The 26,955-nt window shown below is 40.1% G+C and overlaps 1 protein-coding gene across 1 annotated transcript in view; it reads left to right on the forward strand.

Annotated features, from left to right (window-relative positions):
• Positions 1 to 26,955, forward strand: part of PCSK5 (proprotein convertase subtilisin/kexin type 5) — a 618,746-nt gene that overhangs the window by 473,565 nt on the left and 118,226 nt on the right. The window contains 2 exon segments of the mRNA XM_036741047.1: positions 10,439 to 10,541; positions 19,387 to 19,523. Coding sequence (XP_036596942.1) covers positions 10,439 to 10,541; positions 19,387 to 19,523 — 240 coding nt within the window.

Genomic DNA, 26,955 nt, shown 5'->3' on the forward strand with positions numbered 1-26,955 from the left:
CATTGGCATCTCTGCCAGGAGTGTTTTTAATTAGCACCCTGTAGTTATGGAGAGATGCTTAGAAGATGAATGCTAAGTAAGATCGTCAGCCTCTATGTAGCATGCCCTAGTAGATGGAGGGTTGGACTCAGGCTCAGGAAGACCTGCATTCAAATCCTGCCTCTGAATCTTTGGATCATTGGATCATAGGCTTAAGGTTGAAAGAGACTTTACATGCCATCTGGTCCAATCTAGGTCATATTATGATTGAGGAAAATGAGGGCCAAAGAATGATATGACTTCCCAAGACCATATAAGTGGTAAGTAGCAGGGGTAGGGTCTGAACTCAGGTCCTCTCTATTCCAAATCAATTAATCAGCAACTTATTGTTGCTGATTATCATTGCAAATTATCACTGCTGAGCATCTATCATGAGCCATATTACGTGTTGCATCGTGTGAGGTACTAGTGATACAGGACAAAAATGAAAAAATCCTTGCTCTCAAGGAACTTTACATTCTATCAGGCTTATCATTCTACCAACATATGCGTATGTAAACATGTACAAAATATATACAAGATTATTTCAGGGTGAGGCATTAGCAGCTAGGAGAATCAGGAAAATGGAGACAATGTTTGACCTGGGCTCTGAAGAAAATTAAAGAAACTGGGAAATCAAAAATTCTTTCCAATGTGAGGATATTGGCAAATCACTTGACCTCTCTCTCAGCTTGTTTTTGCATCTGTAAAATGACAATAATAATGCCTCAAAGGATTGTTGTGAGGCTCAAATAAGATAATGTAAGTTCCTTTGGAAACTTTAAAGCACTAGATAAATGTCACTAATTATCACTGTTACTAATGCTGTCATTTTTTTTTAAAACCACAGAGGATAGAGTGTCGGTTTCAAACTCAGGAACGTTTTAGTTCAGATCTTGCCTCTGACATAGGCTGTGTGACCCTGTATAAGTCACCAAATGAATGAATGAAGCACTTATTATATACCAGGCTCTGTGGTAAGATTAGAGATGCAAATACAGAAGAATGACCTAACTTTTCAGTTATTAAGGCAATTCTCTAAGCCAAAAAGTTGCAGAGTAGTTGCAATTTAATTGGATGAGGAAGTTGCCTTACTGGAAGTTCCCTACACTGGTGAAATTATAAGTAGGAAAGAAAGAAAAAACCCATTGTTATTAGAAGTCTATTAAAGGCTTCCTAAAGAGATAACAAGCCCTGCCCCATGGTTAATCGGTGGGAGAGCTAGACCAGAAATAAAAGGTGTCTGACCTTTGGTTGAGTGTTCAGTCTACCTTTCCATTCTCTTCTTCCTGTCTGGGAAGTTGGTGTGAAATCTTATACTCATCACCCTCCTCCCTATCATCCATTTATGATGCAGTTTATGTCTGGAACACTATATTACATGCTCAGTGAAATAAGTTAATCAAAGGGAGACTTTATTTGCTCTGCATCTTTATAAAATTTACTTTCTAAAATGGATACTTTGACACTAACATGAACAGAAGAATAATAATAAAGGCTAGAATAATAAAATTAACATCTATTCAAATAGACTTTTGTTGGATTTTTTTTTTTTTGTCAATCACATAAAATAGATATTTTGCTTTTGGTTTTACTTTTGTTTTACCATATACAGAAAGGAAAGAGAAAAGGGAATAAGCCTTTATATTTTGCCTACTATGTTCCAGGAACTCTGCTAAGCACTTTACAAATATTCTCTCATTTAAAAACAAATACCTTATCATTTAACTCCAAATTTTTCAAGCAGATAGGATCATGGGTTTATAGCTAAAATGGATGTCAAAGGTCATTTGGTCCAGTCTCCTCACTTTATAGATGATGATACTGAGGCCCAGAAAAGTTATGTTAATTTCTCAGTCACACAAGCAGAACCACCAGGATTTGGGCAAAGGTCATCCGATTCTAAATGTCATGCTCATTCCCCTGCACCACTACGCTTTTTCTATTTTTAGAGGTGTATTTCTTCTTCCACCTTATGCCACCTCTGCCACCACCACCCCTTCTACCCTATCCTTACCACTGGAAGTCGGGGGGAGGACAGGGTAAGTTAAGAAGAAAATTATAAAGGAGTGAATAGAACTCTGAGAGTTGAAAAGAGGGGAATGATAGTGAATGATCTGATGTCAAAAGGCCTGGGTTTGAAAACCAGCTCTTCTGCTTAAAACCTATGTAGTGACCTTGGGCCACAATGTTCTCATCTGTTAAATGAAGGGCATGGGCTAGATAACTTCTGGGCTTCCTTTGACCATGGCAAGGTCCCTTCCAGCTTTAGATCCTAAAAGAGCCTAATCCACAGAAAGATCAATCACACAGAAGGCTAAATAAATAAGCAGAGAACCCAAGGCTGGACCCCCCAGGCTGCTATTAAAAGCAACTTCCTTCTAAGAATTGAGTAAAAAAGTCTTGTCACGATCATTCATATTCATTACGCAATGAAGACAGACAATGAGAATTTGCTGCCCAAACAATTCAAAAGAAAAATCACTATATGCCTGGAATCTGGCTTGTTCATCTTCAAGCTCACAGTGGAAAACTTGTGCCTCTAAGGCCTGTGGGCAGCTGTTTATGTAACTAATTGGACATTCACATAAATATGAAAATGCAGACAGGGGCAGGTTTCCCATTCCTCTCTGTTCTTTGGCCAGAGTTCTTTTTTAAGTCAAGAGGCAGGCATGCTTATGAGAGATGCATGGTTTAGAATCTGGCCCACAGGGCTCCTCACTTATATAATAGCCAGCACACTTTCCATTTTGCATTAAGAGGGTCTGGATTTGTTTTAAAAGTTCTGATTTGAAATGAGTCTGTTTCAGTTATCTAGAAAATTTGCTTCTGTGGGACATCTCTTCCCCCAAAGATGGTGATGGACAAACATGTTGCCACTGCACATCTCTATTTGCTACTGGTTCCTCTTGCTACAGAGAGTTGTCTTTGGCAGCCTTACTACAACAGGATATGAGGGACAGGGAACCCCTTAACAGCCCCCAAATGCCATATGAAGTTATCCAGAGGTGTGCAGAGGCCACATTAATTTCCAAGTCTGACTGCAACCTCTCAGTGACCTCCAACAGGCCAGCTTTGTTTTCTCTGCCCTGCCTATAATTAAAGCGGAGACTCTGGTATGGGTGTGGTACAACCCTCAGAGTCATTTGACTCCCCTTTGCTGGGACAAACAGGGTGAGTTGTGTTTAACTTAGACTCCTACTCTACCCAGGCACTGGACCTGATCACTTTATAGGCAGTAGGGAGAATGGGGAGCGGCCGTGAAGAAAGAGAGTTGAGGAAAGCAGAGCAGAACCAAAGTTGGGTTCTACAGAGCCTAACGAGGACTCTCTGTTTCCAACTTTCTTGCTATCTTCCCAGTTGGCCATTCAGTTTGGGCATCTGTGTTAGATTGGCCAGAGAATGTTTCCACATTTGCCTCTATAAGACTCTGATAAGTTTCTGTAAAATGAGGGAAATAATATTATTATAAACTACTTTATAGGGTTGTTGGGAGAAAAATAAATCAGGGCAGCCCCCAGGGTCAGCGGGTGGGAAAATGGTTTGTTTTTCAGGGACCCCTCTCTATATAAACGATTTAACTTAAATATGTATTACAAAATCTATAGGCCCATGTAAGGTATAATGAGTTAGAATAATGGGTAAAGAAGAGATAGATATCACTATCTTTATCTGTATCTCTATCTCTGTATCTCTATGTCTAGCTATGTATCCATCTATCTGTCTGTCTATCTGTTTATTGTCCAATCAGTGCCCATGAAGTTTCTTCAAAGTGTCTAGCAGGCCGGGTAAGCAGGGTTTCAAGCTTCTCTGAGGAAGACAAATCAGTCTCAGCAGGGCGGTAGGTGGTATGACGGACTGCTGCTGGGTCTTGAGTTTATCTCAATGGGTGGGCAGCTCTAGTGTTAGGATTCCGTGTTTGGTGTCATCAGGTGAGCAGGTCTAGAAGAGGGTCAGGCAGAGTGAAGGGGGTCCACACACAAATCTCATGGGAACAGGGTGGGTCGGGTGCAGCTAGAGGGCACCCTGCCCCACCTAGGCAGAGCACAGGAAAAGGGGTGAAGTTAGTTCAGACCATCTGGCAGCTACTGAGGCCATCCCCTAAGGCCTAAGCCAAAAGTTCCAAGGTAGTAGGGGTATCTAAGATCCCCTCCTCCCTCAACCATTAGATAAGCAGGTAGAACGGTTTCAGGGACAGGGAACCAGGTTCCAGGCTATGGTCAAGGGCACAGCCAACTCGAAAATAGAGAATTAGTCAAGTTGTATGGTAGCTACTGCTGCTGTCCTCCAGATCTTGGAGGTCCTGAGGTCCAGAGGCCCAGGACAGGAGTCTGTTTGCCCAGGTCTAAGAGTGGTCATAAAATTGCAATAAAACTTTATAGAAATATGAGTTATTATTATAGACTGTATGAAAAAGAACTAGATTCTCTGGGTTGCCATCACTCTGAGATGAGAGGTCTTTAACCCTCCAAATGATTCCCTCATACCTAATTCTGATCCCATGAGCACAAATTATATGGATTATCCAAACAAAGCAGAATTACTCTCCCATGTCGGTCCACCCAAGCCTGGGGCATCTTCCCCTCACTCAGCATGCTCTTGGGCTGGTAAGACCACTTTACAACTAGTTCTGCCTCCCTCTCACCCACTTACTCAGGTAAAGATAAATGGAGGAGCATAGTCAGTCAGTTTAATTAAGTGCACTATGCTAAGTAAGCGCTGGGGAGAAAAAGGGGATAAAACAGTTCTTACCCTCAGGGAGCTCACACTCTAATAGGATGACCCATCATATAAATGACTAGATCCATACCATACAAGATATATTCAGAATAAATAGAAGGCAATCTGAAAAGAGAGGCATTCACAGTCAATGATACCAGGAAAGGGCTCCTACAAAAGAAAGCTGAATATTAAGGAAATGAGGAAAACTAAGAGGTAGAAAAGCGGTCATTCCAGGCAGTGGGGACATCCAGGAAGAGTCATGGTATAGGGAGACAGAATTTATTTTTTAGGAATTGCAGCTAGGCCAGGTCTCTACATGGCATGGAGGGGAGCAATGTCTGTAAGGACTGGAGAGATAGGAAGGGGCCAGGTTACAAAAGAGCCTTAAATGCTAAACAGAGGGCTTTATGTTTAATTCTGGAAGAAATAGGGAGCCACTACAGTTCATTAAACAGAACAGTGATACGGGCAGACCAGCATCTCAAAAAATCACCTTGAAAGCTGAGTGGAGGATGGACTGGAGGAGAGAAAAAACTGGAAGCAGGGAGATCTCTTAGAAGGCTAATGCAGGTGTCCAAGAAAGAGGTGATGGGAGCCTATAGCTATATGATTGAACCTTAGGATACTGGCTCACTTATGCACCTGAACAAGGCAACCACCCAGGGTCTCTGCCAAGCACTGCTGAGAAGCCTCACCTGAACCCAGAGTTCACAGTGATCTTCTAGTCTGGCCCAGATAACTGGTAATACTTAGAGCCCCAGGGGACTCCCAAGTCTAGTTGCTACAGACTTTAGGGATGCTTACACCATATAACTCTTTGATGTCTGGAGACAGTAAAAGAAAATTAATTTTTGAAATCAGCATTGGTGCAGGGCATCCTGAAGTCAGAAAAACCCATCTTTCTGAGTTTGCATCTGGCCTTGGACACTTATAAGCTGTGTGACCCTGGACAAGTCACTTAATCCTATTTGCCTATTTCATCATCTGTAAAATGTGCTGGAGAAGGAAATAGCAAACACTCCGATATCTTTGCCAAGAAAACCCTAAAGAGTGGGACATGACTGAAAGACAACTGAACAATTGTCTTCTCATGTCACTGTAGAGGATTACATTTATAAATCTCTGCAGTTTGAACATTTTTACTCTCTCTTCATTAACAAAATTAGCCAGAGATAAGCCTGTAGGTTTAAAAAGTATATTTTTTATCCAAATAAAATCTAAAACTAGCTGCCGCTCTATTTTTTTCTTTATGAAGGGTGCTAGCATCAGGAAGACTACGCTGGTCTTAGAGTTATCTTATGCAGTGTTTAACCCTGTGTAACTCTGGGCAGATCACTGAGTCTCAGTTTCTTCATCTATAAAATGGGATAATGAGACATGATACATTTTATTCCTGTTGTTGTTGTTATTATACTATATTATCGTAAGGGCAAGCAAAGTGGGATTTTTTGTTGTCTTTTGTTTTGGAGTGCCTCTCAGCACTAAGGCAATCAAGTGACTTTAACTGAGTCTTGCCTTTGTTTGTAGGAAGGCCCACACCCTTTTGCTAGTTAGGTCAGGAGAGGTGTAAAACCCTCAAGAGGTGTGAAGCACTCTGACCCTGAAAAATTGTATATACTCTGAGGTTTGCATTTTGTTTGAGGCTCACTCATTGGAAGACTGTTCCTGTGATTTGGCCAGATGAGACTCTGGGTAGCTGTTAAGGAGCCCCCCAGCTTTGAAAAACCCAGAGGTTGGTGCTTTTCTCTCTGATAACTATGTGTGCAATGTCTTGGTCAGACAACTAGAAGCCCTGTCTGCTGATTTGTGTTTATTTGCTCTATTTTTATAATTTCTGCTTGTAGTTTCTATTTGTATTTGCTCTGAAGTTCAGGGTGATGACTTTTTCCCTGAACTAAGTGAATGATATATGTATGTTTATTTAAAGTAAGATTGTAAACCCCTTAAAGTTGCTTTCCTTAGAAAAGCAGACCAAAGAACCTGTACTAGGAGCCCTCCTGTGTGCTAGTGTTATTGGTCTTACACAGCCACAGTAGCACCAAGTAGCATGGTTGTTACAATTATAGAAATACTTGTTTTATTTCATAAATTAAAAAAATTAATAGGAAATATTTTTAAAAGAATTATTATGAAGAAAGAAATTTATCACCCACTTATTTATGAGTGAGGATAGACAAGTGGAAGATTTTATTTCCAGGGCACTCCATGCAATGGGGTAAATGTAGGGCTTTAATGAGGCACTGAGGTTGTGTTCACTTGGCTTCCCATTTTATAGATGGGGAAGGAGGCTGAGAGAGATGAAGAAACTTGCCCAAGGTCACCTAGCTACAGACTCCCCTCCTGACTGGATTTCTCCCCTCCTCAGAAGAAGCCTTCTATCCCTGTCCCTGCCTCCAACCCCTTTCCAGCTCCCTTTTATATGTTACCTTTCCCCCATTAGAAACTCCTCAAGGTTAGGACTGGTTTTTTGCTTATATTTGTATCCACGGTGTTTAGCATAGTGCCTGGCATGTAGTAAGTGCTTACAGATACTTTATCTATCTGAATATCTATGGATGGAGAAAAGAAACTCAATTCTTGCTCTCAGTTCTTGCACCTATCAAGTTCACTTTCCCAGTGTCTACCTTTTGCACACTCCAGGAAATCAGGTACCACATCTTGGAGAATTTGTGCTATCACCAGCTCTTTTTCTTTTTGTTTTTAAAATGTTGTATTACCTTTATTGATTTTGTTGTTATTGTTCAATCAGTTTTTTCAGTCCTGTCTGACTTTGTAACCCCATTTTGGGTGTTTTCTTGATAAAGATACTGGAGTGGTTTGCCATTTCCTTTTCTAGCTCATTTTGCAGATGAGGACACTGAGGCAAACAGTGTCAAATAGAAACAGTGACTTGCCCAAGGTCACTGAGACCAGATTTGAACTCAGGAAGTTGAGTCTTCCTCACTCCAGGCCCAGCACTCTATCCACTGCACCACCTAGCTGTCCCTTTTATTGATACATTTTATATTTCCATTTCTGAATGTATTCCTTTCTTCCACCATGTCCAGCAAGCCATCCATTAGAACAAAGAGTTTTGAAAGCATATGCACTGTTACACACCCATAGTCCCATACCTCTTTAAGAAAGAAAGGGAGAGAGGTACATTTTCTTTTTTATTATTATTAGTTTATTTTAAACTTAAATATGCAATAAGAAAAGAGAAAGAAACATTATATACTTAAATATTAAAACTTAAATACAAAATAAGAAAAGGAGAAAAAAAAGCATTGCCACGTGCACAGCAAAATGTAAGAAAAGATTCAAAATACGCATCAATAAATTTCCATTTCAAGAAAGCCTAAATAATAAATCCTATGCATTGTGTTCAGAGGTGTCCATCTTCGCTTCCTTGCAAGGTTTCTTTCATTCTCTGCCGTGCAGTTTTTACTTTGTTCTTTTTTCCCCCCTTCTCCCCTGCCCCCCGCAGAAGGCTACAATTAAGTGCAGATATATACATACACATACATAAATATATATATAAAAATATATACATACATGTACACATACACATATGCATACATACTCATGCACATACACATACAAACATGCATGGCTATATGCACATATACACACAAATTACTGTATACATGCATATACACATACATACACATACATATATTTAGATATCTATAATCATACTCATATATAGACATACACATCCATATGCATCTATGCAAGACCATGCTATACTTATTTGTCCTCTGTTTCTCTGAGGGTAGATAACCTCTTCCTTCATAAGTCTGAGTCTTTCCATATTTTTTTCTAACTCCACCAGCTCGTCATTTCCTATACCACAGCAACAGTCCAACTTTCTACTGTCTAGTTATTCAAAATGGTCTAAAACAATATTGATTGACGTGGCTGACATATAGTGTAATGTAGAGAGGTATATTTTCTTAACTCTTCTTTGAGGCCAGGCATGATCCTCGTGATTACAAAGCACTCAGTTTCATTTTTTTCTTTTTCTTTCTGTCTCCATTGCTGTAGTGGTTGTGTATGTTGTTTTCTTGGTTCTGATTACATCATTCTGAATCAGTTCATGCAAGACTTGCTGTTACTTCCTGTATTCATCATATTCATTGTTTCTTCCAACACAGTAGTATCCTCATACCACATTCATGTACCACAATTTGCTTAGCTATTTTCCAGTGGCCATCTATTTTGCTTGCAGGTTTTTTTGTTGTTGTTACTACAAAAAAGCTTTCTATAAATACTTGGGTGAATATAGAGCTTTGCTTTCTGATTTGACTTCCTTGGACTATATACCTACCAATGGGATCTCTAGGGATAAGGGTATGAATACTTTAGTCACTTTTTTTTTTTTAGCATAAATGCAGATCACCATTAACTCATTGTTGATCCTGGGGCTCTGGCGGCAGAAAGGGACCTCTGGTGTCTTACCTAAATGGGTCACTTTCTAAAGACCAATTTTAAGCTTAAATCGTAGGTTTCAAACTCCCAGAGAAGTGTCTATTAATCTCATCTTCCCTAAATGGCATCAAGGTACCTAAAAATGTTTTGAGGGTATTTGTATATGTTTGGAGAGAAAGGGGGACAGAGAGAGAGAGAGAGAGAGAGAGAGAGAGAGAGAGAGAGAGAGAGAGAGAGAGAGAGAGAGAGAGAGAGAGAAAGGAAAAAGAAAGGTGGAGAGAGAGGGAGGAAGGGAGAAAGAAAGGGAGAAAGAAAAAAGACAGTGAAAGGAAGAGAAAGGGGAGGAAGGGGGAGGGAGGGAAGGAGAGACAGGATAGAGCTGAAGTCTGAGGGCATGGCTTTTGAAGATTTGTGATTTCCGTTCAAAGAAATAAATTGCCCTTTGAAATAAGAAAAGGGACCACTTGATTCAGGCCACACTGTCCAGTACACTTGGAGAAGAGCATAGATTTTAAGGAAGTGAGAATACATATGGGATCATTCTGTATCATAACCTTCGGTGAGTTTGTTGTTGCTGCTGTTTCGCTTTTCTACCTCCAGCTTCCCTCTGTAGTAAGTGGGTGAGGCCACCAGAAATTGACTCAGCTCTGACTGCTTCTGTCAGAAGACCTCGTGTGTCATGGCTGTTGTTTTCTTAGCAAAAGAGAAACTTTTTAAATTAAGTCAGGAATTCTCTGGCCATCTCAGTGCTGTTCCTCTTTCAGGGTGAGAGGTAGCACACGTCTGCCAAGTGGCAGCCTAGACTTGACTCCCTATCCTAGCCTATCCACAAAGCTTTTGGTTCATGGTGGGCATGCTCTGGGGTGGGTCCTGCTTGGCACTTTGCCTCATCCCAGATGACAATTGAAGCTCCTTTGGGATGACAGATCTTCACTTTTAACGGGCAAATCAGTAGGTGGTCAAGGAAGGGGTCCTTCTGGGAAGTCCCTCTGGCCTTCCCTGACTTTTAAAATCTGTAACACATACGGACCGAATCCAAAAATATGTCATTGCCTCATAACTTTCTAAGGGTCCAACTCTGAGGGCCCCTGGGAGAGGAGAAGTTGTTGTTGTAAGATCAGGATTTAGAATTGGCAGCTGGAGGAGTTCAGGGTCTCTCTAGAGTGTCTCCATTTTTTCTTTCTTATGCAAGCAATTGCTATGAAGTCTGGCTGCCCTCAGAATGACAAGGCAGCCATCTCGCATAGCTATGTGGGGCTGAAGTAAACAACTGGCTTTTGTTCCCCAGGGGAATACATTGATGACCTGGGCCGCTGCCTACGATGTGAAGCCTCTTGTTCCACATGCCGGGGGCCAACTCAAGAGAACTGCACCAGCTGCCCCAGTGCAAGGTAACAGTAACTACAACTGTCATTTTTATAATGCTTTAAGGTTTGCAAAATGCTTTACATGAATCATCTTATTTTATCCTTACAATGGCCCTTTGAGGTAGATGGGTGATCTTAATTATCCCCATTATACAGATGAGGAAACAGAGGTGTTAAATGACTCATTCATTATGCGGCAACAGGGATTCTTCATCAGGTTGACCTAGGGGAGATTCCCAAGAGAGAATGGAATTCTGCCATCATTTTAGAAGTCCTTATCCATTAGCTTCACAGTGGTCATAAAACCAAATGCACAGCTTCTCCAATGATCAAACAGGCCATCATGGCCAGACCCTGTTAGCTTTTTAAAAAAATTCAATTCAACAAACATTTATTGAAAACATTATTTGCAAGGTCTTTTGTAGGTTGTGGGAGAGGCAAAGATGGAAAAAAGATACTAATATTCCCTGTCCTCAAGGACCTTACAGTCTAAAAAAGGGGATCCATACACTGATGATTCCATGACACGACTTCATCAGTTTAGGGGCTTCCTACGGGTTGTAGCCCCTCCATTTCTTCTCAGTGATTCTTGTAGATAAAACACTAGACTTAAAAACAGGAAGGCTTGGTTTCAAATTCTCCCTCAGGTACTTACTAGCTGTGTGATCCTGGAAAAGTCACCTAACCTCTTTGGGCCTCAGTTTTCTAAGCTATAAAATGAGGTAGTTTAACTTAATGATATCTAAGGTCTTTTCTAGCCCTAGCTCTATCATCTAAAATTCATAAATATTCATGAAGCACCCACCTATCTCTCTAGAGGTCTATCTCTCATGTTTTATATTTTGTAGCAATATCCCTTAATTGGTGTATCTGTTGGTTTTATTTTTTAAATAAAACTTCATTGATATATCTTGTTTTTACATCACCTGTCATTTCCTCAGTGCCCTTCCTTCTCTCCCTCTTAGAGAGCCATCCCATAAAGCTTCTTTTAAAAAGAAAAATTCTCATGATATGAATACCTCATCTTTTAGTATGTCATTTATGTCCTTGGCAATATCTTTTGTACCACTTTTCACATGCAAGCCATCACTGATAATATGATCTATCCTACTTAAGCCTATAATGTACTGTCACACTGCCATAGGGGTTACTTATAATTTTGCTTCATGATTTTCAACTTTATAGCAATACACTGGAAAAATATGGATGATAATAAAGAGAAGGGCTTCTGTGGCAATGAGGAAACTGATTTGCTGCTGGTATATTGTTGGTATATGGTGGCATAGACTCTACTATAATTGATAGTGTGACTGTCCTCCAGTCCCAGGATGGGGAAGGATCAGGAGACATCAGGAGGAAGATGCTTCACAGTCAGGCTCTTCACCTCGATGCTCTCCCCCTGGAGTCTCACTATCCTTCTTGCTGAGAGGAACAGAAGGAGGAAGAGGGCAGGGATGAGTCACACTGTCCATCTGAACTACAGTTCCCAGGAGCCCGTGCAGCTACATACCAGAATCTTTCCTTCCCCACAAGGAAATCAGTCTAAATACCAAGTTGCATCATTAAGGTCAATACATGGTAGACGATAGTGGGACAAAGGAAAGGTCTGGACAGAGAACTCTCAGAAAATTTGAGAAGGGAAGAATCACTTTTTAACTGAAGTTGATTAAGAAAGGCTTAGTGGGAAAAGTGGCACCTCATATGGGACTTGAAAAAACAGGAAGTACGCCAATAAGCCAATATATAAAGATATATTCTAAAATCTAGGCATACACCAATGCACGCAGTCAGGGTGAGATTGGGTAAGAGCTAGTAGATCAGTTTGGTCGGAACAGAGAGTACATAAAGGGGAATTGCGTGAAATAGACTCATGTACTATTAGCATTTAGAACAATTCCTAAGATGTAGAGTATTAGGGAGTTTTCTGGGACAGTGAGATTTTAAATGACTCATCCGTGTCATACAGACAAGATTTGTCAGAGACAAAGGTCTTCTTGATTCTGGGGCTGACTCTGTATCCATTAGGTCACACTGCCTCCTACTTCCAAATGAGGAAACTGAGTCCCAGAGAAACTGAATGATTTGACCAAAGTCATCCAAAAAGTAAATGGCAATGACGCAATGGGTTACCCATAAGGTACTCAAAGAACAAGAGGAAGGCCTCCAGAGCAATGGTTGGATCCACTATGGAATAATTTTGGAAAGACATGAATGAGAATCACGTAGCTTGAGATGCTACAGAACAGTTGTACCCCACACCAGTAGAGGAAGTCCTCCAGGATCAGGTTTTCTAAAGCCATGTCATTCAGTGCTCTTTCTGCTACATTAGATCCTGACATCTCCAGGGCAGGGACCCTCTTTTGCCTTTCTTTGTATCCCCAGGGTTTTAGCACAGTCTTTGGCATATAGTAGGAGCTTAAAAATAATTACTGACTATTATGTGGCACTGCCTCCCTAGATTAGATCCAGGTTGTAAAGGGCCTCAACTGCCCAGTTAGGAGGTTTTTATTTTACTCTTTAGGCAATGGGGAGCCACTGTCAGTTTTTAAGCAGGGGGATGCCACAGGAAAATCTGTGCCATAGGAAGATTATGTTGGCACCTATATGGACAATGAGGTTGGAAGACCTATTATTAGACCTATTTAAAATTATCTAGGTGAGAAATGATACCATCCTTAACTAAAGATAAGTGAAGAGAGAGGTGACGATGGAGGTAAGAGATTCCAGAGAGGTAGAACAGATATAATAATTAATCAAATGCGAGGAAGAAAACAAAGTCAAAGATAACTTGAAGGATTTGATCCTGAGTGACTGAGAAGAAAGTGAGATCGACTATAGAAATAGAAAAGTTGGGAAGAGGAATGGGTTTTAAAGGGAGGAAAATGATATCACTTGATGTTAGAATCCAGATCAGATCTAGGGATGATGTTTTTAAACCACTGAGACCCTTTTTTCTCCTTTAACTTGAAACACTTCTAACATGTTATGGGAAGGACCATGGACTTAAAGTTATAACAGACTATGTCTCCCAAACCCTTCATTTTAAAGATGGGGAAACAGACTCAGAGAGTTTAAATGATTTGTACAGGTTCACAGAGTTAGGATCAGAGGCAAGATTTGAACCCAGGTTTTCCTTACTCCATGGCAACTACTCTGTCCACACTGCAACATGATGAAGTCTTTCCATTTTGATTCTCTGAATCTATTTTAAAGGGTATAATAGAATAATAGATAATTAATATAGACATATATTATATATATATCATATATATGATATATATAGATAGATAATAGATAATGGAAGAAATGACTAATTTAAATATTTCCTTACTCTAGCAACAGAGTAGTCTTTTTATTCTGGAGGAAAATAAACAAGTACTCCTTTTAATCATCAAAACAACTAAACCTCATTTTGGAGAGAGGTGAAGATTCCCTAGATCTTCTGCTATTCTTGTGGACCGACACTGCCCATGTTGTGGGGTAACCTTGAATCCAGGAAGTTGCCTCACAATGAATGGGGAAATGAACTCTAGCCTGTAACATCTGCACCTTTCTCTTTGCCATTTCACTGGGTTAATTATGATTTCCTGCAAAACACTGAAATTAAAGCAAAAGCCCCTTTAAAAGATATTGGTAGCCACCTGGGAGAGGCGGGAGGAGAAAAGAAAAAAAAGAAATGTACATGATAACTTTAAATGAAATAGTAAGTCAAACATAACAGACTTGCTGTTTCATGTGCAATCTTTTTTTTTAATTATACTATGTTATGGAATGCTTGCTTTATCCCATAAATTAAAATAAGTAAATAAAAATTTTTAAAAGATATTGGAAGCACAAAGGAGACAGCTTATTATTGTATAGCAGGCCTTGTCCTCTGAAGGTTTTTCAGATAACAAGGTAAATTTTGGATTAAGACCTAAAGAGCAAATCTGCAACTAGGAAGCTCTGAACCTGGGACAAAGTACTACAAACTGTATGCAGTGGAAATGGTACAAAGTATGCCCTAAGGTGTGGCTGGTGAGAGGAAAGTTTATTTCCCTTTACCCCCTGGTAGTTTCATCTGTCAACTAATTATCCTTGCAGACTAGATACTAAGCTCCATTGTTTCTGCTGTTGAAGGACTGACAGCGAGTTCTATCCATACTCCTTAATTGTGGTACCCTGGGGCAAAGCCCCAATCACCCCCTCCCTAGGTAAAGCTCTGCTAAAGATAGTCAACTAATTACAAAACATTCACAAACTACTTTGGCTCTTATTTAAATCCAAAAACGATTTGGTCCACTTCTGTGGACTTCTGGGAACAGGAATACTTTTTTTTCCTGGTTTCGATTCCATTAGAACATTTAAGTACCGAGAAATTACATTAAGGGCTATTGTGAGTGGCTTTAATTAGGGAAAGCCAACAAAGGAAAACAAAAGATATAATAACTCCATCCTGAGATCATCTGTTCCAGCACATATCAAACACACCACACAGTAGAAAGTCACTCTAGGGGGTTCTGGTGTACTTACCCCCAACACTGAGGACAGCGCTTCTGCCCAGCTGTTAAAGGTCTTGGCTCTGACTTTCCCTCTGCTCTGTGTGAGCTCTATTAGACCTGAGTGGCTGGTTGCACTTTGGTAATGAAAAGGTCATGAGGATCTGAAATTTGGTGGCGATCAAGTTCTTCACTTTCCTGATCTGCAGTGAGGAAGCTTGGCCTGGGGCCATTGTGATCTGAGCAGGGAGGCTAGCTGTCCCACAGATGGCTCTAAAGAGAATCTCTCTCAGTCTCCTTGGAACCCAAAAGGGAGATTCCATCATCCCCCTCTTCTCAGGAAGATCTGTTGCTCTCCCTGTAAATAGAAGCAACTGGAAAGTGACTATTCCAACAGTTTCCAGGCAATTTAATTGAGACAGAGACAGAGAGAGACATTGAGATGGAGACATTGAACTAGAGACAGTCAAGAGACAGAGAGAGACAAAGACATTGAGGAAGAGACAGACAAAGATAGAGACAGAGTCAGAGAGACAGAGAAACTGAGACAGAGAGACCAAGAGAGATAGAAACAGAGACAGAGACAGAAATCAAGAGAGATACAGAGAGATACAGAGACAGAGAAACAGCTACCAATCCCAAGACTCCTTTTTTTTCTTTTTAGCAGAATTTTTTTTTACCTACTACCGAATCACTAGCTTTTACTTTTGTTCTTCCCATTCTAGTCTTCGCACAAAGGCTGAGATTTATTTTGCTATTTTGTGTTCTCTCTCTCCCTCTCCCTCTCCCTTTCTCTCCCTCCTCCCCTTTCTCCCTCTCCCTCTCCGAGCCCCCCCCTCCCGCCCCCGTGCTTTTTATTTTCTGCTAGAAGCATGATAAAGCTGTTCAGATTTAGACCCATAGAAAAATAAGTAGTTCTTCTCTTCTACAAAAGTGGTTTGAGTCCACTAGGGGTCCCACCCTCCTCCATTTCAGGGTGGCTCTAAGAGGCACCTTAAACTGAAGATACTCAGAAATGACCCCGTCACAAGAGAGAGGCCTAAATTGGAGATAAATGATTTTTTTCAACTAGAATTCTCTTTGGTGCCTCTAAAGGATAAAGTGATGATATGTTTTGTATGTTCTCTTTCCCCTCTCACCCTTCCCCAAGTGGATTTAGTAAGAAAGTGAGCACATTGGATGAATGCATGCCCATTTTCCTCTTTTCATGTTAAATTCCACTTCAGGTAGGCTTTTGGTGTGAAAACCTTGAAAGCTCTTTCTAGGTCTCCTGTCCCACCCCCTCCACCACCACCCCATAATGAGGACATTTCATTTATTTTATTTTTTCTTTGAACCAACTCAAATCCTTCCTTGATACATCTTCCCATGCTCAAAAAACATAGCTAGTTTGGAACTGGGCTTTTCCTCATTGGCTGGAATTATCAGTCTGACCGCAGAGGTATGCTTTCTCTTCATAAGCCTAGTGCGGTTGATAAGATAATTTGCCTTTTTTGGGTGTGGAGGCTAAGTGATGACATGGACAGCCAGATGTTTGTGAGTGTACCCCTGGTGGAGTCTACAAAGTCAGCAGCTGGTCTGAAGTATTGCTGGCTGCAATAGGATCACAGTGTAGGAAGAGCCTGTGACTCAGTCCAAACAGTGTTGGGTAGTCAAAAGTGGGGAGAGGAACAGAGGCTCACTGGTCCTACTCTAGAATAGTGCAGAATAAAGAAATCTAGGATCCGAGTTCAAATCCTGGCTCAACAAATTACTACCTATGGGACCTTGACAAATTATTGACTTCTCTGAGCCTCCAAAAAAGAGGAAGTTGGACCATTTGATCACCATAATTCTTTATACTATGACGCTATGATCTATGATGGCAGCAAGCCAGATTTGGCCTTTGGTCCATAGTTTGTTGACCCTGAGGTAGTTCAAATTCCTCGTTTTACAGATGAGGACATTCAGGCCCAGAAGTAACACAACTCTCAAGTCTTCTGATTCCAAGTTTGGGTCTCTTTCAACTAGGATCATCTCACCATAGATTTAGACCTAGAAGGGTCTTTAGAGACCATCAAGTCTAGCCTTTTCATTTTACAAATGAGGAGAATGAGGCATAAAAAAAAATTAAGTGACTTACTCAGGGTCTTATAGCTAGTAAGTGTCTGAGGTAGAATCTGAACCCAGGTCTTTCTGAGTCCAAGTCGAATGACTGATCCATTACACCACACTGCCACTCACTATATAACATTTCCTCCCAGATATATGGGCATAGAGTTGAATTTCAGTAAACTGCCAATTTCTATTCTACATAATGTGATACAATTTTTAGAAATAATGTTTGAGGTGTTTCTATAACCAAAGAGGACCATTTGAGGTTGACAAGAAAAATTTTTCAGAAGTAATCCATAGGGAAAAGGAGATTGCTTCTGTGCTGTACCCTAAGAAAAGTATAAGACCTGTGTCAGTGGTTCCTTTCTCACTCAAAGAACCCAAGTACAATTGAGATATCTCTCAGTTCTCTGGATCATTGCCTCTGTCATGAGAGCTTCTGTATATGACACTCCCTCAGGAGTAACCATCAGTTCTCCTTATAAGCACACAGACTGACAAAGCTCAAAACATGAACAGTTTTATATATAAGTAGTTTGAAACACATGGAACATGCATAGTCCTTGTGACTTATATTATTTCTCTGGGTAGCCTTACATCTTTGGGTTATTAGGGTACTTTTCCCACTTTGTTCCTCCTCTTCATGGCTAAATTGTCCACAGTAATGGAATGAATGAGAAACACTTCTTAAATACTCTATTCCAAGCTGTAATAAGCCCCAGGGATACAGATACAAAAGCAATACACTCCATGTCTTAAGGAGCTCATATTCTGGTAGGAGGATATAACATATAAGGGAATGGTGGCCAAGATGTTTTGGTTTGCAAAGTCATAGGGATGATGAGTGGAATCATAGGTCAATCAATTGACACTCTCTTCTAGAAGCAATGCTATTGATTTTATTATTATTCAGAGAGCAAGAGATGAAGAGTAGGGAGAGAAATGGAAAAGTGGCAGTGCTACACTGAGTGGCAGCAGGGGGACACTCAAATGACTAATTTTTAGTACTTTTTCCTCCTGCCTCTCTAAGCTGACATTGCTGGTGGCCCTCCATTGTGGGTAGTTCCACTCCTCTCCAGGAGATGGCAGTCTTCTTGTTTCTTGCATTGTCCTAAATAGCTCCTTCTTCCTACTCCTCAATTCTTCTAACCATTCCAAGTTTTATCTTCTGCTCTCCATTGTTTGGCAGTGCCACTCTCCTCCAGCAAGTGATAATCATCTAGTTTCTTCATAGCCCCTTCTTGCTTCTCAGTTCTATCCAACCCAGGTTCCATCTTGTGCCCTCCATTGTTTGGTAGTTCTATTCTCCTCCAGAAGATGGCGCTAATTGACTTCTGCCACTCTGCTCACACTCCATTAGCTGCTCTTCTCTGGCTGAGGATGCTCACCACCTTTTCCTGAAAACCAGCTCTCTAACAGTGGCCCATAGTGGGCTTAGTATCAAAGTATTTTTGCAATCCAAGATGGCACACCTTCGTTGTTCTTAAGTTTATTTTTTATACATGGTCCTTACAATCCCAAACATCACAAGGAGGCCTGGGAATGGGGGAGAGGGGGAAGGGAGGGAAGAGTTATAGTAACCTTTCCTTTTTCCTAGTGCACAAGCAAATTTCTATCTTCAATCCCTTGAGAGTTTATGATGACATATTACCACTTTGGCTTCTCTCTTTCCCAGGATCTGGCTGGTGCATTTCCTGCTCACATCATTACTTCTCCCTGGGCCTCAGGGCTCTGGACAGCATCCCTCCTTTCTCTTCAATTATTCCTCTATCCTCATCTTCCCCCAAGGTCGCTATTGTTGTTATTCAGTCATTTCAGTTGTTTCTGCCTCTTCGTCATCCAATTTGGGGTTTTCTCAACAATGATACTGGAGTGGTTTGCCATTTCCTTCTCCAGCTCATTTTACAGATGAGGAAACTGAGGCAAATGAGGTTAAGTGACTTTAAGACAGCTAGTGTCTGAGGCTGGATTTGAACTCAGGTCTTCCTGAGTCCATGCCTGGTGCTCTATCCAATGCGCCACATAAGACAGCTGAGCCAAGTTAATCAAGTTTCTCAGAGCTGCTTTCTGAGAAATCTAGAAAAGAGGGAGAAGGGATGGTAAAAGTATAGGCTCAAAAAGTATAGGCTCCACTGATGATGGATCAGTGGTGTCATCTTTGTGGGTAGAATCATAAAGCAAAAAAGGATAGTGTGAAACAAAAATACATAAGCCTAGCATTGTTTTAATACTCTGTTGTCTAAGAATTCTTTCTTCATGAGTTCCATAATTCTTGTGTGTTCTTCCTGCTGCCCCAGGTTTTTCGACAATGGCCGCTGTGTCCTGACCTGTCCTTCAGGGAAATATGCATTTCACAACCAATGCCATCCATGTCACCACACTTGTCAAGAATGCCAAGGAAGTGAGCCCTCCAACTGTACCTCTTGTGGCACAGGTAAGGATCACTGAGAGTTGCTTATTCTCTATTGTCTCAAATCTTTTCCTCAACTGTTACCGCCCAGCTTTATTCAGAAGCATTGTCTCCTACGTTGAGGGGGTGAGCCTGGACATCTACTCATCAGTATTCTTCAACACTTAGGGGAAGTGTTACTTAGTGGGTAGAATGCTAGGCTAGGAGTCAGGAATGAATAATGATTGAACAAAGGCATTTCAGTGCTGGACCCTGCGCTAAGTCCTGGAAATACAAATGCAAAAGTAAGAGAGGCCCTGTCTTCAAAAACCTTATATTCTAATAGGGGGAGACGACATGCCTAGGGGAGCTATTAAAAAGTGTGAGTAGTTTGGTTCTTGGGATTTAAATCTATAAATGTTGCCTGATTTTAATTAAATTAAGTGCTTGCTATGTACAGAATGTTATCCTAGGAACTGAGGGATTTAAAGCATTTAGATAAGACAAAGTTCTTGCCCTTCTAGAGCTTACACTTCTAGGAATTAAAAGATTTGAAAGACATTTTCTGGGTAATTTAATAATTTTTAATAATGCCAGTATTTTAATGAAAGGATGGTCATTTGGCCTTCTCTCTCTTACACGGAAAACAACCATGTTAGTAGGCTCAAAGTTTATATACCCTTCAAAGAGTAGGTGTTCCCCAGAGTGGGAATCAGCCCTGATTGGTTAACAATTGATTGATTGGTTGGTTGGTGGAATGGGCAGTTAACAATTAATGAGAGAATGAACATTACAATGAAGGGCTGAGAGCATCATCATGTCACCCTTTGACAGAGAGACTTATCTCTATATCCAGGCCACCCCCAGCCTTGGGTAATTTAGACAAAAGTGTCTTTCTCCACCCAAGCCTGATTGAATGGAATCCACCTTAGACTAGAGATTCCTTGCAAGGTTGGGTGGGGTCTGATAGGGAAGGTTTACTCAACTTTCAGAAACTGAGGTCTTGAAAATAGAAAAAGGAGAAACTCTGAATCTCCCCAATCATCAGTTATTAATAGTAATTTCTCTCATACTCTAATAGGAAGATAGGATATATACACAGAAAACTATAATATTAATAACATGTAAGTGTATAAGGGAGATACAAGTAACATATTTGAGGTCCTGAGGAGGAAAAGTCACTGCTACTTGGGAGGATCACAGAAGGTTTCCTGGAGAAAGTGATATTTGAGTCAGGTTATAAAGAACAGTAGGATTCCAACAGTGGGCAATACAGGAATAAGGAGGAGTAAGAACAAAACCATAGCACTGGTCAAGTTCAGGGTTTATACAAAAGATAGCAAATCACCTAATGGAGCCCAAGTATTGAGTAGGAAGACAAGAGGATGTGAGAAGACTAGAAAGGAGGGGTAGCACTAGATTGTGGGGAGCCTTGAATGCCAGGTTTACGCTTCAGGCATTAGGGAACTATTGAAGGGATCTCAATTGGGAACTCAAAATTTAAAAAGAAAAAGAATGTTTAAAATAAATAAATAACAAATTGAAAAAAGAGAATGGATGGGTATGTCAGGTCTCTCTGATTAACCAAGTATCAAAAATATTATTAGGCATTCTGCAATCCTTTGGGCACATAAAGCATTGCTATTTTTAAACCTTGCCCTGGCCTCATCCCCAATCCACAATAAATTTAGAATAGCTTCACAAAAAGCTGCCCAATTTTCCACATACCTCATCCCCAAACTGGAGAAAAGGCACAAAGAAACCTGCAAAAAATGTCTTCTGATGATGAATTCCTTCCTTCTCTACACATGAACAGAAGGCCCTGGAGTAAGCTATACAAGGATACCCTCAAGTCAACTATATAATTCATGATTTAAAAATAATGACAATATTTGGGAAAAATTCAATTGAGCAGGAGGAGGAATTAGTTGCGATTGTAGTTCACAGATGGTGATTATTGACAATGTCCCCCATTTGGCAGCTTCTTATTTTATCTAATTATCCTTGCTCACTAGGTACTAAACCTAGTTTTATTTCCATAGTTGAAAAAAGTACATGTTTTGAATATTGGTGCCCTCTAAATTTCAGTGTTCTGGGGCAAAGTTCCAGTTTGCCTTACCCTAGTTACATCTCTGTGAGTGCCTTTCATACCAAGGTTGAGAGTGGACCACAGACTCTTCTAGACTGTGTCTTGTGGGCCTCAACCTGAAAGCCCCTCCCCGCCAAGCACGCAATGAGGATGGAAAAGCCACTTTCAAACAGCCTACACACTCCACAGATGCAAGGCGGGGACGGGGGAGGGTGGGGGCAGGGAGTTTCACATGAATACCTCCAAGAAGTTGCTAGAGAGAAAATGGAAAAAGTGTGGAGGGTTTGCTCCTCCCTCAATTATTGCCAAGTATGTCACCAGCCCACAGGGGAACATCAGAGATGAAGAGGTATGAACTAGGTGACATTTGAAAACATGGTTTTCTCTCCCTCTGGGGAGAACACACATACGCCGTAAGCTGTTCAAGCTTCAGCAAAAATCTTTTTTGGCACTGTATGAAATAAAGGATGAAGGCTAAAAAAAAAATTCCCCTTTGACTTGCTGAACACAAAGATAAATTCAGCCAGTCACAAAGTAGGTAATATGTTATACTGTCCTGTTGCACTGCTCTTCAAATCTTATTTTCCGTACAGTAGGTTATTCACATTAAAGGCAGCTGGAGATAGAAGCATGAGGCAGGTGAAGTTTATCCTTTGAGGGTCTCCAGCCTTCTACTTCTGTGTCCTTTATCTTCTCTGTAGTTCCCTTTCTTGGTCCCTTTCCTTTGACACCTGGGTCTTAGCAATCTCACTTTCCCCTAAGCAAAACTAATATCTGAGTATGAATTTGCCAGATATTTGCCTCTCAGGGGAACATGAATTTTAAGCCTCTTCTCTGAGTTTGGAATGAAAGGCTTTGTCTTCAGAAACCACACCGAGTAGGCTGCTGCCTGCTCTGCCTACACCTAAAGCCGGCCTTGACTCATTCCAGGGTTTTATGGTATTCCATCAATTTCAGTCCTATGAGCATATGGCAAGGAATTCAAAGATTTAAAGCTGACATTTTAAACCTGTGGGCGATCCTAATTATCATCTGTAACAAAGTATGCTTAGATCATCATAAATAGGGCCAATCCTTGACAGATGTCATAAATGAGCAGTGGCCTATTGCAGATGACTAAAGAAAGCAGGACCAGTGCCTTTATCATTAAACCAAGGCTAACATGTCTTCCTAACCTTTCCAAATAGACTGAATAGTTCAGATACCAACACCCTTCCAATCCGTTCCTTTTTATCCTCTTTGGTAGAATTCCATGAGAAGATAACAGAAATGCTTTCGAATGAAGCTTCCCAAATATGTATTAGTACAGCAGCTGTTCCTGGTCAAAAGAGCTTCATTGTAATTGATCGTGACCCTAATGGATAGAATGCTAGACCTGGAGATAGGAGTACTGGAGTTCAAATCCTGCCTCCTACACTTGATGGCTGTATGACCCTAGGCAAGATACCTAACTGATCTGAGACTCAGGTTTCTTCTCTGTAAAATAAGCATAATGATACCTGTCAGCTCTACCTGACAGGATTGTTGAAAGGCTCAACTAAGATAATTATATAAAGTATTTTGCAAATTTTAAAGCACTATACGATGCCAGTTATTAATCAATAATAATTAATAATGATCATAATTAACAATAATTCAGAATGACAATGGTAGCAAAGGGCATCTATTCTTACTTATTTCTTGTTGAAGTTATTCTGTAGGAATAATGATGAAAAGTCATCATACTACAGTAACTTTATGTCTGATGTGCAAAACCCTTGAGGTCTGGGCCTCCTTTGATGGCAAATCAAAATTGATGTCAAACAAGGGTATTTCCAGCACAGTTCAGCAAGGGAATTAAATTTGAGGTGGATGAGCCTGCATTCAACTGCATTCTTTCCCTTGTAACTGGAAGGTAGCCACGTTTGGATGTGCTATTCCATTTTGGGGTTAAATAAAGGAACCAGTCTCTAAGATGTTTGGTTTGAAGACCTCCCCTTAAATGCTCAATTTAAATTACTTCTTTTGCCCAAAGGAAGGAGCCAGACTACAGAGTCAAAAGACCTAAGTTCTAATCCTGCCCCTAATATTGGGTGAATAATCTTGGGCAGGTCAATTTAAAATGGGGATAAACATACTTCTATTGTCAACCAGAAAAGATTTATGTGACATCTTGTTGTAAAGAAGAAAAATCATAGGCATGTGGACAGTGGGTGCTGGGTGTACTCAAACCATCAATCAATCAAAAAGTACTTATTATGTGTCTACTATGTGCCACATGTAATGTATCAATTTTTTTTTTGGTATTTTGTGTTTCATTTCTAAAGACTGTAACTTTTAAAGTAAAATGTATTTCATAATTTTAGTAAGTTTTAGTTTCTTTGATGACTTGAAATGACTTGATGGCTAAAATTAATTTTTTTATGATTGACATTAAATGTAATATCAAGAGCAAAAAATGTATTTTTAAAATATTAAGATATTTTAAATGTTTTAAAATATCTTAAATTGAAAATATTAACTGAGAAAATTGGAAATATTAATTAATAATTTAAAATCTTAATACATTCCCTAATAAAATATACATTGCATGCCTATGACTTGAATATATAAGGAATCCTGAATTTCAGTCTCCCATCTTACACTATCAATAGTTCTCTTGGCATCCAATAGCAAACACTAATTAAGTACCTACTAAATGTAAGAGCTGGAGAAGAAAATGGCAAACCACTCCAGTATCTTTGCCAAGAAAACCCCCAAAATGGGGTCTCAAAGAGTCGGATATAACTAAAACATGACAGAACAACAAATCAGCAAGAGCCTATACCAGCCTTTGGAGTTAGAGACAAATGAGAGACCTGAAATCTTGAGTAATTCTGATAGTTAATGATTTTGTCAGCATGGATGCCCTTTCCACTGAATAGACTGTGCCTCCTTGTGAGTTGGTCTTTGATAGTCAACTGACTTGAAGAGTGCATTAGCACAACTTTTTATATTCATGCACTCCACTGCTATTGCTTGAAAGAAAGTAGCATTCTTTTAATAGCACCAAGGGCATTATCTCCGCTGTAGTATCCTATTTGCATAGCTATGCTTAGAGCACTGAGCTTGGAGTCTGAAAGACCTGAGTTCAAGTCCTGACTCAGATACTTACTTAGTTTTGTGACCCTGGGCAAGTGACTCTACCTCTCCCAACCTCAGTTTTCTCATCTGAAAAATGGGAAGAGTACCTAATTTTCAGAGCTGTCATTAAGATCTAATGAGACGCCATATGTAAAACACTATACAATCCCTAAAGTACTATATAAATGTTATTATTATTGTTGGTGGTGTTGGAATATGGTATTTCTCTGCAGTGGATTATGGCCTATGTGTTAAAGATTTATCGGTTTTGCCAATTTTCTTTATTTAAGTTCTTCAGTGCTAGATTTCTAGACATTAGATTAAGGCTTAAGATGCTTTTAAATTCTCTTTGAAATATATTCTTAACCCATTTAAAAAATTTATTATGTTTGATGAATTTGTAGTCTTGCTGTACTTCCTATAAGTCTTCCTGGAAGTTATGTGATATTTTATAAAGCAATCTAGTCTAGGCTCTTTGGTAATTTTTTAATATGTGAGCTCATAAAGAAAAGATGTTTCACACACACACACACCCCCATGGTGTACGCAGTAAGGCACAACTGGAAAAACAGCCAGAGTGCAAATGTGTACATGAGATTTTTCTTTCTTGCTGCCTATGTGTGTTTATATACATAAGTACATCCTCATTTTCCAATGACACTACAAAAGGAGGTGTCGTATTATGCCTAATGGACTGATCTTGGTTTCAGAAAGACTTGGTTTCAAATCCTGACCCTAACCCAGACTAGCCGTATGTCCCTGGGCCAAAAAACAAAAATAAAAACTTATCCTCTGTCTCCTATTTCTTGGTACTCTGCCTCTGCCTAGCCATGTAAATTATTTTGTATGTATTTTCTTTTTGAGAAGCAGCTTGATACAGTGAAGAGAGAGAGCTAGCCTCAGAATCAAGAACTGAGTTCAAGTTCTGCCTGTGATATATTAGCTATGTGACCATGGGCAATCCATTCAATTTCTCTGTGCTACATGGGCATCTCTCTGAGAACACAAATAATAGAGATGGTGCCCAATAGGCATTGGTAAAGGGAGATTCCTCAACGGAAGTTGCCCATACAGTGAAATCACAGGTCTGATCATAGGTATAGATAGATACACAAATACTAAGATACGTACACAGCACATTCCAAAAGTTTTGGTGCTGTTTTATGCTTTAAAAACTGCAAAGTAGAAATTCTCCAAACTTGCAAAAAAAATGTAATTTGAAAGTTTAATTATTTAAATTGCTTTTATACTTAGTTTCGCAAATTGTGAATAATGTGTTTTAAATTTTAACAAGATAGGGCAATTTGTCATTACTCACTGCAATTTCTGGATGACCTATCCTCAAATCTCTGGACTGGTAGAGGTAGGCCCTCTGTTTGGCCACCTTGGTCACCTAATCTGTCTCCATTCAACTTTTTCTTCGGGAGTCTCATCAAAGCTATCATTTGAGCATCCAAGCCTCATTCTGCAGATGAGCTTAAAGCTAGGATTACAAATACGATCCTTTCAGTCACCGAGCAGCAGCTGATGAGAGTCTTTACCAAGTCAAAAAATGGACTAGAGCAAAATAGAGCGCAAGGTGCTGTTTATGTTGAATTTTAATAAGAAACATGCTCATTTTAATCTGTGTAAATAACCTTCAAATATTAGTCATTTTTTTTTAAATATAGTAACGTTTATTTTACTTCAGGGATAGCTAGGTGGTACAGTGGATAGAGCACTGGGCTTGGAACCAGACAGACTCATCTTTGTGAGTTCAAATCTGGCCTCAGACACTTACTAGCTGTGTGACCTTGGGCAAGTCACTTCACCCTGTTTGCCTCAGTTTCCCCATCTGTAAAATGAGCTGGAGAAGGGAATGGCGAATCATTCCATTATCTTTGCCAAGAAAACCTCAAATGGGGTCACGAAGAGTCAGACACAACTGGATGACCGCAATGACTACATATGTGTTATTTCCCTCCAATAGAACGTAAGTTCCTTAAGGACAAGGACTGCTTCAGTTCTTCTCATTGCAGCCCCAGTGCCTGACCTAGCCCCTGGCAAATAGTAGGTGCATATTAAATGCTTATTGTGTGCTGAAGTACCGCATTCTTTCCACTATGCCATACAGGATCTTTTGGATGAGAATTACTACTACTGCTACTACTACCACTACTACCACTACTACTACTACCACTACTATTTCTACTACTACCACCACCACCACCACTACCACTACTACTACTACTACCTACTAGTAATAATGATAGCTGAGACCAGCAGAGTGTTTTACATTTTACCCAG

The sequence above is a fragment of the Trichosurus vulpecula genome, chromosome 1 (genome assembly GCF_011100635.1).
Source record: "Trichosurus vulpecula isolate mTriVul1 chromosome 1, mTriVul1.pri, whole genome shotgun sequence".
Classification (NCBI taxonomy): Eukaryota; Metazoa; Chordata; class Mammalia; order Diprotodontia; family Phalangeridae; genus Trichosurus; species Trichosurus vulpecula.